The sequence below is a fragment of the Aquarana catesbeiana genome, linkage group LG03, assembly GCF_042186555.1.
Source record: "Aquarana catesbeiana isolate 2022-GZ linkage group LG03, ASM4218655v1, whole genome shotgun sequence".
Lineage (NCBI taxonomy): Eukaryota > Metazoa > Chordata > Amphibia > Anura > Ranidae > Aquarana > Aquarana catesbeiana.
Window position 1 is genome coordinate 724,516,132 of NC_133326.1, and position 13,739 is coordinate 724,529,870.

Sequence of the window (13,739 nt, forward strand, 5' to 3'; positions counted from 1 at the left end):
GGCTAGGTCTGGCAGGATCTGCTGCCCATCAAATAAAATTTGCCATGGTAGCAGCATCCGTACGACCCCCCCCCCAGCTTTTTAAGCTTGTGATGCATGGTCAAGGGGCATTTAAAAGTTGGCAGAATCTCCTGGTTTCACCGACTATTTGATCCAAGCCGCACCCAGGCTAAAGAGGGAATATGCGTTGCAACAATATATACAATACTACAATATCCAAAGAAATAGAAAATAGGCAATAAACACTGGAAGTATATAAAACAGTTGTAAATTAATACAATTTATACATATACAATATTTACATATACAGCTGGTAATAAACAAGGGACCAATAAATGACCCCTAATCCCTATACTGGGGAAGGCCCTGCATAGGGGGTGATGCTATGAAAATGGTCCAACAGTCTTTATGAAACCCTTTCCTACTGGCCAGTACGTTGGGGCCCAAATATGGCATTGGAGCACTCAGAATTAAAGAATATGTAAACCCAACATTTCCTGTTCCTGATATGTGTCTGCTGTACCATGTACTTGCATAAAGAAGTTTCCTGTTCTCTTTGCATTGCTTCTTTTGTGTTCCTGCCAGTCCCTTTGCTTTCCTATTAAAAACTGACCACACTAGGCAGGAGAACACAGCGTGGTCGGTTCTCTAGCTATTCTGGCAACTCGGCCTGCTCTTCTCTAATGATTGGACTTGTCCTGACTTGCCCCCCTGCACAGCCATTCACTGGAAAGCTCAGTGTGCTACGGTTTCTCCCCCCCCCCAGCTCTTATGCAGCTGGGAACAGAGAGAGTTTGATCACCTATTAAAAAAAAAAAAAAAATATATATATATATATATATATATATATATATACATATATATATATATATATATATATATATATATATATATATACGTATATTTTACAAGGTGAGGGTTTACAGTCACTTTAAGCCCCTTTGAACCCAGAGATAGGTGCCAGAAAGGTGTCCCCAGTATGCAATACTGTTCCTTTAAGTAGAGTGTGGTAGGGTATGGTCAGCAGCCTCTGACCAAATCCTAGGGTGATGACCTATCTTCTGCTCTCCGTTTGGGGCTCAGCATTGTCAATCGCAGTGACGTCCTCTCCACAACCAGGCAGTGACACCAGGCTCGACAGTGGCATCCCCGTACAACAGGAAATGTCTTCTACCCTGCTTCTCCGTGTCCCCAGCACTGCTGAAAAATTACCCAACAGCAACCTCTTACATCAGGTCTGTCCTCCGCCATGTCCCCTCAGTGACTGCCCCTCGCCCAGGAACAGCCCTTCTTTTTCCTCCCTTCAGAGCTTTCTTTATTGCTGAAATAGGTAGTCCCATAACTAATCTGTAGTACAGGCTCTATCTCCTTGAATACTACATTCCCACAAGTCATAGTTCAGTTTCTTCTTCTTCTCTGTGAATGTGGTGGGGCTTACTCGAGATACAGCAGACCATGGGCTAGTACTCTAGAGGAGTTAGGACTCTGTAAAGCAGGAAGTATCGGAGATTTGTAGACAGAAGATCATTGCTGGAAGATGATGTGGTACTCTGGGTAGGCCTGGATGTCATTAAATATCACAAACATGGCAGGATTTGCTACATTATCAGTGACGCTGTCATACAGGTCGGTGGGATTGCCTGGATTTTTGACCGGAGGAGCCATCATTTCTGACGCCCCAGTGCTGTAGACTCCGGTGAGAACACGAGCCAGGTACATGTGCTTCTGTCTGCATGCATCAGGCTTGGAATAGGTGTTGCTTGCGGAGTAACTTGCATTTACTGCAAAGTAAGTTCCCTTTCCATAAACTGCAGCTGTGCAAAGAGAAAGACACAATGTACATTAATGTCACCTAAAGGAGGAGTTCCTGGAAACAGATACAACAGGTGAGAGGTCCCAGAGGTATGAACAACATTACAGCTAATGATGAGGCCAGCCAGGAAATACGGCAGTCTCTACCTGACTTGCTGCAGCTTCTAATGCACATTGTAAGAAGCTCACAGTGTGCAGTGAAATAAGAGTAAGCGCAGGAGAGGAGCCGGTACAACTGTACAAGATTGGAGTTCAGCTTTAACTGCCTAGACACTTTCAGCAGGAAATCTGTTTGTTAACATTGCTTACACCTTGTGTGTCTGCTGGCTCTCAAACTTAGCTGTCACTGACAACCAGGTTTCCCAGTGATAATCGGTAACCAATCAGAATGTTCCCTGATCACCTGATCACTATTTCAGCTGTGACATAATGATCACATACAGGCTGAAAACCAATAAGAATAAAAAGCTTTCAGCCTGAACACGAACACTGCCACCTTCTGAACACAGTGCTCCTCTGCCGTTCCATCTATATAATAGTTAGGATGTCAGATACAGTTGCATTATTAAAATAAATAAATATATATATATATGCATATATACACACACACACTACTATATTTTTTTCCCTTTCCCAAAAAAACAATTCCTAGTCTGATGAGTTTGAATTTCAGCTGTGACATTCAGATGGTGGGGTCAGAGTTTGGTGTAAACAACATGAATTGTTGAATGGATGGATTCATCCTGACTTGTATCACCGGTTCAGGCTGGTGGTGATGGTGTAATGGTGTGGGGGGGGATATTTTCTTGGCACACTTTGGGCCCCTTAGTACCAATTGATCATGGTTTAAACACCTCGGCCTACCCGAGTATTGTTGCTGACCATGTCCATCCCTTTATGACTACAGTGTCCCCATCTTCTGATGGCTCCTTCCAGCAGGATAATGGACCATGTCACAAAGCTCCAATCATCTCACCACTGGACAATGAGGTCGCTGTACTACAATGACCTCCCCAGTTACCAGATCTCATCCAATAGAACACCTTTGGGATGTGGAAGAACAGGAGATTGGCATCATGGATGTGCAGCCGACAAATCTGCAGTAACTGCGTGATGCTATCATGTCACTATGGACCAAAATCTTTGAGGAATGTTTCCAACACCTTGTTGAATCTATGCCACGAAGAATGAAGGCATTCCTGAAGGCAAAGCATCAATAACCTCAGTATTTAATGCATTCATCTGCTTTTTTCTCAAGACGGATGGCACCATCTTTGTTCTGACATCATGCAGAGTTAACATCTACTTCCTAGACTGAAAAGCCAACTCAGAGATGACCCAATCATGTAAATCCTGGTGTCTGTTGAGTTCTTGGCTGTGTTCACAAATGCCTGGCACAGATCTACCCCCACTGCAGCTTTCCACCTTGGGACTTGCTACAAAATTACTATATACAGGAGGAGGGGAGACTAAGGCAATGCTTCCACCTGTCTGCAGATGCTCTTACTTGTCTGCGGATCCTTTTCTCGAAGCCTGAACATTTGTCTGCTGTATAGTGTGACATATCAGGGGTTTATTCATTCAGATGTATCTGAAATGCTCACAACCTTATGATGCACCTTATCCTGAACTGTATCTAGAAGTACTGAAGGAGGTTTCAGCATGATACATGGGCATATTACTCTGAAATCTCTCACCATTTCTCCCTGCATAGTTCCGGTTGAATCCGTTATGGTTAATTCGCTGGATGGAGTTGGAGTCAGTTCCATGGAAAAGTGTCATCTCGTTGTTCGTGGAGCCATTCTTGGTGTCCACTTGATGCTTCTTTATCTGGTAGTTCAGCCAGAGATTCCTGTTCTGTACACGTAGAATCTGGGAGGACAGGTCACACAAAGCCATAAAATATGTAATCCCACTCAAATAGTATTGAGCTCAGCCAATATACAGTAACATACAGTACGTCACACGTTATTCAACAGGCCGGTCAGTCTAAGCATCATATTTTGTAGAAACCTGTTGGTGCCAGTTGTAGGTTGGTGAGCTGTGTTAGACACTGGCTTACCGTATGCCTGTAGTACCTCAACAGTGAGACCTCACTCACATTCCATACATTTATACATTTGTCCTCACACCATTCCTTAGTCTTGTTCTGTTGTCCTCAACACTATTCCTTACACTAGTCATCCACACCATTCCTAAGATTTGTCCTCAACACCATTCCACACATGTGTCCTCAAGAATGTTCCTTACACTTGTCCCCCACACCATTCCTTACACTAGTCATCTACATCATTCCTAAGATTTGTCCTCAACACCATTCCACACTTTTTTCCTCAAGAATGCTCCTTACACTTTTCCCCGACACCATTCCTTACAATTGTTCTCAAGACCATTCATTACACTTGTCCTCAACACCATACATTACACTAGTCTCAGACACTTTCACTTGTTTTCTGATGTCCAGATCTGAATTAAAGACCAAACTAGCACCATCCTCACCTATAATCACCTGACATTTTTCGATATCTTTGGAAAATATGACTGACATAGCAGATAATCTTTTATTGGAGAAGTTACCTTCAGAATTTTGCTCTTGCAGCTTTTCTGGAATTTCTGCTCAACCTCTGAATATTCAGAACTTCCACATGGGACATCCACCTCCACCACTAGAGTACTATCCATTGGTTTCCAATGCAATGGTACCCGGAGAAAATCCTCTTCTAAAAAAATAAAATGTGCAATAAGAACTCCATGGAAAATCAAAGAGAAGTGGATGCCATTGTCCAGTATAAGCTGAAGCATCTACATGGTAGATATTAATGGTGGCTCCAGATAGAAAAGATTTTCCTAAAGCCCCATCCAATTCCTGGGTCTCTGAACTATTTGGAACCAGCCGGGAACAAAAGATGTCTACTGCAGTAAAGCTGGAAAAACATATTGGCCTATTTATAGGTTGTCTGGAATACAGAACTAGAAAGGTCAGAGCTCCAGGGGCATTCAAAGATAGTAGACTGTGCACTTTCGAAAAATTTGTTTCCGTTTCATTCTTTTTTTGGGTTTTTTTTTTTGTTTTTCGGTTCATTAGTTATGATCACAATTGGTAAATTCGAAAATTTGAAAATTGGTAAATTCGTATGTTTGTAAATTTGAAAATTGGTAAATTCGTAAATTCGAACATTGGTAAATTCGTAAATTCGAAAATCCGAATGTAAGAAAGAAAATCCGAAAATTCGAAAGAATACCTAACTAACTAACTAATAATAACTAACTATTAAATTATAGGTATTGGAATTTCCTTTCAAATTTGTCTGTTAGTGAATGTAACCAATACTAATTTATCCAAAGTTACGTAAAAATGAATGCCGCATCTAAACAAATGGAAAGGAATTAATTAATAATAGATAATAATAATAAAACGTTTTTATTATTATTATTATTGTTATTTATTATTATTAATTTGTTACTTTCCATTCGTTTAGGTACGGCATTCATTATTTCAGATAATTCATAACTTCGGATAAATTTGTATTCGTTACGTTCGCTAACAGCCAAATTTGAAGGGAACTTCCAATACCTATAATTTATTAGTTATTAATAGTTAAGTTAATGTTAGTTAGTTATTATTTTAGGTTTTCGAATTTTGAATTTCTGAATTTTCGAATTTACAAATATTCGAATTTACGAATATTTGGAAAAATTTGCTAAACAGGTTTTCGTTAATTTGTCGAAATTCGTTAAAAAACAAATTCGGAACAAGACGAATTGCACACGTCTAAAAGATAGCATTGTGAAACTGTTCCTGTTCCAGGTTGATTTTACATTGTTAGGAAGTTTATCTATAAATATTTATTTTAATTTTTCTTCTCTTATCCTCAAACTTTAAAATCTGGTAAGTATTTTCACACAGAATTACGGGGTGTTGTTACACTAAATCAAGAATATGTGATATTGGTGTAGCAATTTGCCCTAGGCTGGATAAATTTAGTTTTTGGCTCTGCCGTACTCAGCTGAGCAGCAATTTATTTTCTAGGTCTGGCCAGGTCTCCCTGAGCCTGGTGGTTGATTACTCCTGCCTGCCTCTGGAAGAAGCTTTCAGAAATACAGTAGGTGGATCAGCCACTGGGCTATGGATATTTACTGTATCTGTCCATGAGAGCAGTGGCGTCTCCAGCTTTCATATTTAGGGGGGGCACATGGGGGGACAGGGACAAAAGTAGGGGGGCAACTATAAAATGCAATTATATATATATATATATATATATATATATATATATATATATAGTGAAACCTCGGATTGCAACTAACGCGGTTAACGAGCGTTTCACAATACGAGCACTGTATTTTTAAAGATCGTAACTCGGTTTGCGAGTGTTGTCTTGCAAAACGAGCATGATTCAGGCCAAAGTGGTGAAGCGGTGTGCAGTACCGCTTTTGGCCTGAGGTGGGGTGCACCGGAGCAGAGCCGAATGTCCCGTTCGGAAATGCACGGAAAGGCCCGAGTACAGCACAGCTGACCTTGGCAAATCTCGGGTAGAAAGGCTTTCTGAGGTTTGCCGAGGTCAGCCGAAGTGTCCTCGGGCCTTTTCGGCCATTTCCGAGGCTCTCCGGCGCCCCCCTGCCTCTGGCCGCATGCGGTATTGCATCCCATTGAAGTCAATGCGGAACAAATTATTTTCATTTCCATTGACTTCAATGGGAAAACTCGCTTTGATGTGCGAGTACTTTGGATTACGAGCATACTCCTGGAATGGATTATGCTCGTAATCCGAGGTTCCACTGTATATGTATCCTGAAGCCCTTTACTACGATCCCACAACGGGCCCTTTCGCATGTTCTGCAGTGAGCTCCCTTCCTACTGTATTGGGGCCCTCCAGGTGGCAGAAAACAAGAGATATATGTCATCAGCATACCAAGAAAATATTAGGGTCCAAAGCAGTGGGAGAAATATCAGGGTTGCAAAGGATGTCTTGCCACCGGGCCCTGGTGTTCTGCCATTGTGGGGTTCCCCAGCCTCCTCTTGCTGTCCTGTTCCTGCTATTGACAGCGCTGGTCTGACATCTCTTGGAATTTACAGGCTGGTTCTCCAGTCCTAAGGACGGGAGAAATCAGTCTGTTTTTTCAGTAATTGAGAGTCCTGGTGGAGTCCTTCCTGCAACTCGCTCTTCTCCCTGCCAATAAGAATGGCAGGCCTTAATGAGCCTGGATTAAGGAGAATGTGCTGGAGGATGCTTGGCTCGAGAAGGGCCCCTTTCAGTGAAGAGTGTTACAGGGAAGCTGGATGGGGAGCTATGTCTGGATATTGTTGTGAGTAGGACCTTTTTGCCTAGAGCTTCAAGTGTGCCTATGCTTTGAGGGTTCGATGCCAGAGATTGTTACAAGGTCTGTGACTGCTCTTACAGAATCTCAAACTAGCTGGCTGTCTTCTAATACCTGTGTGTGTTTTGGAGTATCCTGCACCCTCATCCTTCTACCTACATGTGTTCAAGTACTGCTATTGATCTTTAACCCCCCCCCCCCTCCTAGACTGAACTTGCATTTTGTCAGTGTGCTCTGTAACTGGTATCTGGGCCTGACAGCCTCTGAACAGGTAAGGGAGAACTGGTTTATTTCCTGTGGCCCCTTCGAGAGTAAGCGCTCCATTACCATGTTTGATGACACGTTGGATCCGGATTTGGTTTCCCTGCTTGTCTGTGGCGGTTTTCTTTTCTAAACTGAGTGTGATTGGGTTTCCTTGGCTCTGGATGGTGATTTGGGTTTGGTTTCCGTTTTTTGCCTCCTCCAGCTCCAAGTTTGTCATCTTATTGAAGGGAACCATATTGTCTCCATGTTCGTATCTCCATTCTACCACCTTACCAATGAGCTCAGCTGCCCGCTCTTTATTTTTATTTTCTTTGATGCGGTTTAAAATCATTTCAATTCCCCCAGACACAAACATGACATCTTGGGTGAGGCCCACAATCCGGATTGAGGGTTCAGGTGGTTTGTAAGTGACTGAGACCTGGAACTTTTTCTGGAGGTCAGATATTTTCTGCATCTCAGTTTCTTCTATTTCAGCCACACGTTCTTCAGTGATCACCTTCTCTGTTTGTGCAGATTTTATATACTCTTGTAGCCATGTCTTGGTTTTGTTCAGGTCCTTTTTATCGGCGCACAAGCGAAACATCACAGGCTGAACGCCATTTACTAAATGAAAGGAGCTCAACTTTGGAACTGGCTTCTTTATTTCTTGTTCCATTACTACAAATAGAAGGAGACACATCTTCAAGTCACTGATTGGTCTAAAAAAGAAATATCTATAACGTAAAAGACTAATTTGTGAATGTGGTTTAGACAGAATTCATCCCAAAGGTGTTCAGTAGGGTTGAGGTCAGGGCTTTGTGCGGGACACTGGAGTTCCTCCACACCAAACTGGTTAAACAATATCTTTATGGAGCTGGCTTTGTACACAGGGACACAGTCATGCTGGAACAGCAAAGGGTCTTTAAGAAACTGCTACCACTGGGTCGGAAGAACACAATTGTCTACAATGTGTTTATATGATGTTAACAGTACCATTCACTGGAGACTGCTGAACTAATTCAGAGGGAACTCGCATATCTTTGGCCATATACAACAAAAAATATGGAAATTTTTGCCAGAGAAAACCTCCATCCAGTCACATTGTAGAGCTGTTCGATTTTTGAACTCTTTTCATCAGCTGTGTACAGGAGAAGATGAAGAGTGTGGCCTTCACATGTGAGATATATATTAAGCACCAATTTATATTGGGTGCCTGTGCTTTATTATACTGTTTGTGTTTGTAAATGTCAAAAGTGATCTTTTTCCCCCTGTCTGTCAAGTTCTTCTGACACTTCAGGGAAAATGTCTGTCATGTGTTCAGTTTAAAGGCCATTCCCTATTCTCTGCTGACTTATAAGTATAACTAAAGGCAAAACTTTTCTTAAGTTTTGGGTGGAATTGAGGTGGATGAGAACACCTGTCAGGTTTTTATTGCTGTCTATGCCCCTGTTAGGGAGATCCACCCCCTCTATTCGTCCTCTTTACCAGTATCATTGAAAGTAAAAGAAAATACCTATATTTGGGTTGTCCTCAGAAAAGTAATAGAGGGAAAATCTTCCAATGGGGACACTAGTTCTGGTGACCTGGGGGGCCCCCAAGAAATTCCCTTAATTTGAAAGGATTTCCTCTCACTTCCCGTTTTGGCTATGGGTCAGGAAGTGAAGGTAAATCTTTGCAATGGGACAAAGACGGCAAAAATAAACCTTACAGTGAGTGGTTATAACCCTGCCTTACTCTATACAAAAGGAAAAAAAAAAGTTTTGCCTATAGTTCTATTTCAACTCAACTCACTGATCTGCCCAGGGGAGACGGGTTGGGTTTGGGGCGGAGCGGTCTCTTCTCTCTTCTTCATACTCTCATAGAAATCATTCAGCATAGTTTGCTGGAGTAGAACCACTTTCACGGTCTTAAGAGAACTGGCCAGCTTTGACTTGGTGAAATCCACTACGGCATCAAGGACTGAATCAGCTGCTGCCGAGGCCTTTATTCCGGCTTTACCTGCATCGAATAAACATTCAAGGACATTCACTAAATAAAATAGTCTTGTTTCACTACAGATCAATACATTACTAGTGAAGAATATCAGTATATTACAGGTCAATACATTACAATTGGTCACTTTACTGGGCTCCAAGCACATTCCATAGGAAAACAGAGCGATGGTAGGCTGATATGCCAACTCTCTCTTTAAGCCCTTTGCACTATACGTTATTGATAAAATAACTATTCCTGTTCTGTTCCCCATGGGACAAAGTGCTTTTAGCACTTTGTCCCAATGGTGCTAAGTGCTTCCTAAGCCTAAACAACCTCATGGTTGGCTGGGCATCCACCTTCTTGCTTTGGGGCCATCCTACAATATAGGTAGGGAGGAGATGGCCACTTCAGACACTTGTCTCGGCTCCAAGCACTTTCCAAAGACAAGCGGCTGCAAGAGGAAAAGTGTCTAAACTGGCCATCTCCTCCCTACCTATATTGTAGGATGGCCCCAAAAGGCGAAGGAGGATGCCCAGCTAACCTCATAGCTAGGCTTAGGAAACACCATGGGAAAAAGTACTAAATGCACGTTGTCCCATTATGGGACACAACAGGCATAGTTCTTCTATCATTAAAGCATAGTGCAAAGTACCTAAAGCACAGGACAAAATAGGCTAGTCACTAGTATTGCCTGTGGTCTTCCTGCAACTGATCCTTTTCCCAATACTGACTTACCATTCTTTGTTCTGCAATTAAAGTCTACAAGAAGGAAATCAGTGTGCGCATCATAACTGACAGTAAAGCCTTTATCTGTGTCTATCATGGATTGCCCTCAGAAAAATAGGTTGTTCTCATGAAGAACCTCTACACGAATCATGAAGCCACAGCCATGACAGAAAATTAAGGCACAGATTGGTTCAGGAGGATACTTATTCAACCCACATGCTAAAAAATATATTGATAGAAGCAGGGCTGGAGGAAGATGATAAGAAGTCTCAGGACTGATGGAAGAAACATCAGCAATCTTCAATTTTCTGATGACACAGTGCTCATAATTGAAGATGTAGAGGACCTCAAAACTGAGGTTATAAAACTGAGGTTATGGCAATTGAAAAGACATCTAACTACGGAATGGATGGTAATGGATGGTAAGGATGCAGAAGTAGAAGACAGCTGCTATGTCCATGGATCAACTATAAATAATGAAGGATCCAGCAGTCAAGAAATGTAACACAGACTAGAACTTGGAAGTGCAAGAGTGAAAGGATCTTCAAAAGTAATGATGTTTCTATTAGTGCAAAGATCAGAATTGTCCAGACTATAGTATTTTCAGTTACTTTCTATGGATGCTAAAGCTAGACATTGAAGAAACAAGACCGAAAAGCACTGATGTCTTCCACCTTTGATGTTGTCAAAGAATTCTAAAAATATCATACTGGATTCTGAGGAGCAAGTCAGAGTAAAATCAAAGTTTGCTTACCAGTTCCTAAAGCGGGGAAAGCCACCGAGGTGGCCTGATGTTTCTCACACTTCTGCAGGGCATCCAGGACAAGTCTCTTGATGATTGCTGGCTTGTTTGCATCGGCCACATGGAGAATCCATTTACAATGTCTGAGGTTTCCAGCCTCAGTGATGATATGTCCCTTGTTAGGCTGGACACCTGGAAGAAAAGGAAAAATATATGGTACACGGAAGGTTACCTGGCACCCGGTGTGCCACCATCTGTCCTGCAACCCAACCCCCACTTTATAGCCATATACACAGAAGTCTGTTGTGGTCTATCAGTGCATTATCTACTCATCTGAAAAAAAAATGGCATTTGAAAAACAAAGACAATGATGGCAAAAGTAACATTTACCAAGTTTTCTGGCAGACTCTTCAACCTCTGTTCCAGCAGCTTCAAGAATGGCCTTTGAAAGACCTACAAATAGAAATATTGGAAGCAGCGTAAACTCAGCAGCAGACCACATATACTTTCTTCAGTATTGCATTTCTAAAGCTAGCAGATATATTGACACCTTGGTTCTCAGGGATTTACCTTCACGCAGGGTAAAACTGCTATTGGAAGAATTGACAATAATTTCTGCAACCTCTTTGGTTATATCTCCAGTCTTCACCTGATAAGTGACAGATCCAACAGTCATTTCATGAACACCTGGTGATGGAGTTGTCACTACCCCAAAGAAAGCTGCAAGATAGAAATATAAATGACACTAAGCCCAGGAACAAAAATAGAATACATTGCAGGATACTAATCCTTAGATGAGGTGGCTGCATTATTTTATTTTTTTAAGACTAATGCCGCGTACACAAGATCGACATTTCGGCCCGCAAAAGACTGATGAGAGTTTGAGCCCTTAGTTACAATGCAGACACCGAAGCCCATTAGAGACACTTGGCTCCTCGGGCACACTAAAGACACTAAGGTGTGCTAGAGACACTCAAGCCCTCGGGCGCATTGGAGACACTGAGGCTCAATAGAAACACTCAAACCCCCAGAAACCCTGCAGACACTGAGGCACACTAAAGACTCTCAAGCCCTCAGGCACACTGGAGACACTGAGGCACACTAAAGACACTCAAACATTCAGACACACTGGGGGCACTAAAGCACACTAGAGAAACAGCCCTCTAGGCACACTGGAGATACTGAAGCACATAAGGAACACTTGAGCAATCAGACACACTGGAGACACTGAGGCAAACTAGACACACTCAAGTCATCAGGCACACTGAAGACATTGAGGTGCACTAGACACTCAAAGTCTCAGGCACACTGAAGACACTATTGTACACTAGAAACACTCAAGCCCTCAGGCACACTGGAGACACTGAGGCATGTTAGAGACCCTCAAGCCCTCAGGCACACTAGAGACACTAAGGTACACTTGAGTCCTCAGGCAAACTTGAGATACTGAGGCATGTTAGAGACACTCGATCCATCGGGCACACTGGAGACACTAAGTTACACTAGAAACACTTGAGTCCTCAGGTAAACTGGAGATACTGAGGCATGTTAGAGACCCTCGAGCCATCAGGCACACTGGAGAAACTCAAACCCTCAGGCACACTAAAGGCATTGAGGTGTACTAGACACCCGAAGTCTCAGGCACACTGTAGACACTAAGATACACTAGAGACACTCGAGCCCTCAGGCACACTGGAGACACTGAGGCATGTTAGAGACATTCAAGCCCTCAGGCACACTGGAGTCACTGAGGAACATTAGAGACATTAGAGTTCTCAGGCACACTGGAGGCACATTAGAAACACTTGAGTCCTCAGGCACACTGGAGAAACTAAGGCACAGTAGATAAACTTGAGTCCTTAGGCACACTGGAGACACTGAGGCACATTATTGACATTCAAGCTCCCAGGCACACTGGAGACACTAAGGCACACTAGAGACATTCCAACCCTCAGGCACACTGGAGGCAACCTGAGTCTTCAGGCACACTGAAGACATTGAGAAACATTAGAAACACTCAAGTCCTCAGGCACACTGAGACACAGTAGAGACACTCGAGTCCTCGTGCACACTGGAGACACTGAGGCACATTAGAGACACTTAAGCCCTCAGGCACACTGGAGACACTAAGGTACACTAGATACACTCGAAGCCTCAGGCACACTGGAGACACTGAGGCACACTGGAAACACTAAGGTAAACTAGATACACTCGAGGCCTCAGGCACACTGGAGAAACTGAGGCATGTTATATGTAAATAAAATAACTTAAGCGCTGAAATAAAATATAAAAATTAGTGGTGACCAAATTAGTAACAATTAGGGATTAAGCTGCAATCAATCACACGTGTTCAGACACTACATATAGGATAGTATAAAAAATTATTGATGCGCTCTAATCAAAAGATCACCTTGTGCAAAACTCACTTAATAAAATTAAAATTCTGTGAATACCACCAAGCATCAGAACATATTATAAAAAGTAGTGATAATGTGAACAATTATGAACTGCCAATGTGATAAGATGTATAATAACAAAAAAAAAATTGTGACTAAAAATTGGCTGAGATGGAAGGAAGATAGTAGAATAATTAAATAAATACAATGAATAAATCCTTTACTACGATCAATAGTCACCCATTCCTTTACCAGTCATCTCGATTTGCATGGTGCATGGTGAGGGTTAAACTTTTTAGAAGTAAAATTCCAGCCTAGTCATCAGCCTGCAATCATCAAAGCCTTCAAAGTGTCTTTTGCCATATACAGGAAAGATAAGATAAATGGATACAAATGATGGCTTGAGCTTAGTTTCACTTTCTTTCACTCTCAGTTGACAGAGGAATCATGTGAATGGAAAACAAAAAGTATCATTGTGCAATGATCAGCAAAATTGATACAGAAGTAAGATAACCAGAGATCGATACACT

At 42.2% G+C, this 13,739-nt stretch overlaps 1 protein-coding gene across 2 annotated transcripts in view; it reads right to left on the bottom strand.

Annotated features, from left to right (window-relative positions):
- Positions 1-246: 246 nt before the first annotated feature.
- LOC141133736 (protein mono-ADP-ribosyltransferase PARP14-like) overlaps positions 247-13,739 on the bottom strand; it is a 40,412-nt gene continuing 26,919 nt past the window's right edge. The window contains exons 6-13 of one of the 2 annotated variants that reach the window (XM_073623262.1): positions 11,384-11,533; positions 11,204-11,266; positions 10,826-11,005; positions 9,163-9,369; positions 7,456-8,049; positions 4,390-4,532; positions 3,510-3,684; positions 247-1,814 (exon numbers count right to left, since the gene is read on the bottom strand). In XM_073623262.1, the coding sequence (XP_073479363.1) occupies positions 1,525-1,814; positions 3,510-3,684; positions 4,390-4,532; positions 7,456-8,049; positions 9,163-9,369; positions 10,826-11,005; positions 11,204-11,266; positions 11,384-11,533 (1,802 nt within the window). In that variant the 3' untranslated portion in view covers positions 247-1,524. The remainder of the gene's footprint in view (positions 1,815-3,509; positions 3,685-4,389; positions 4,533-7,455; positions 8,050-9,162; positions 9,370-10,825; positions 11,006-11,203; positions 11,267-11,383; positions 11,534-13,739) is intronic. The other variant, XM_073623263.1, reaches the window with a different exon arrangement.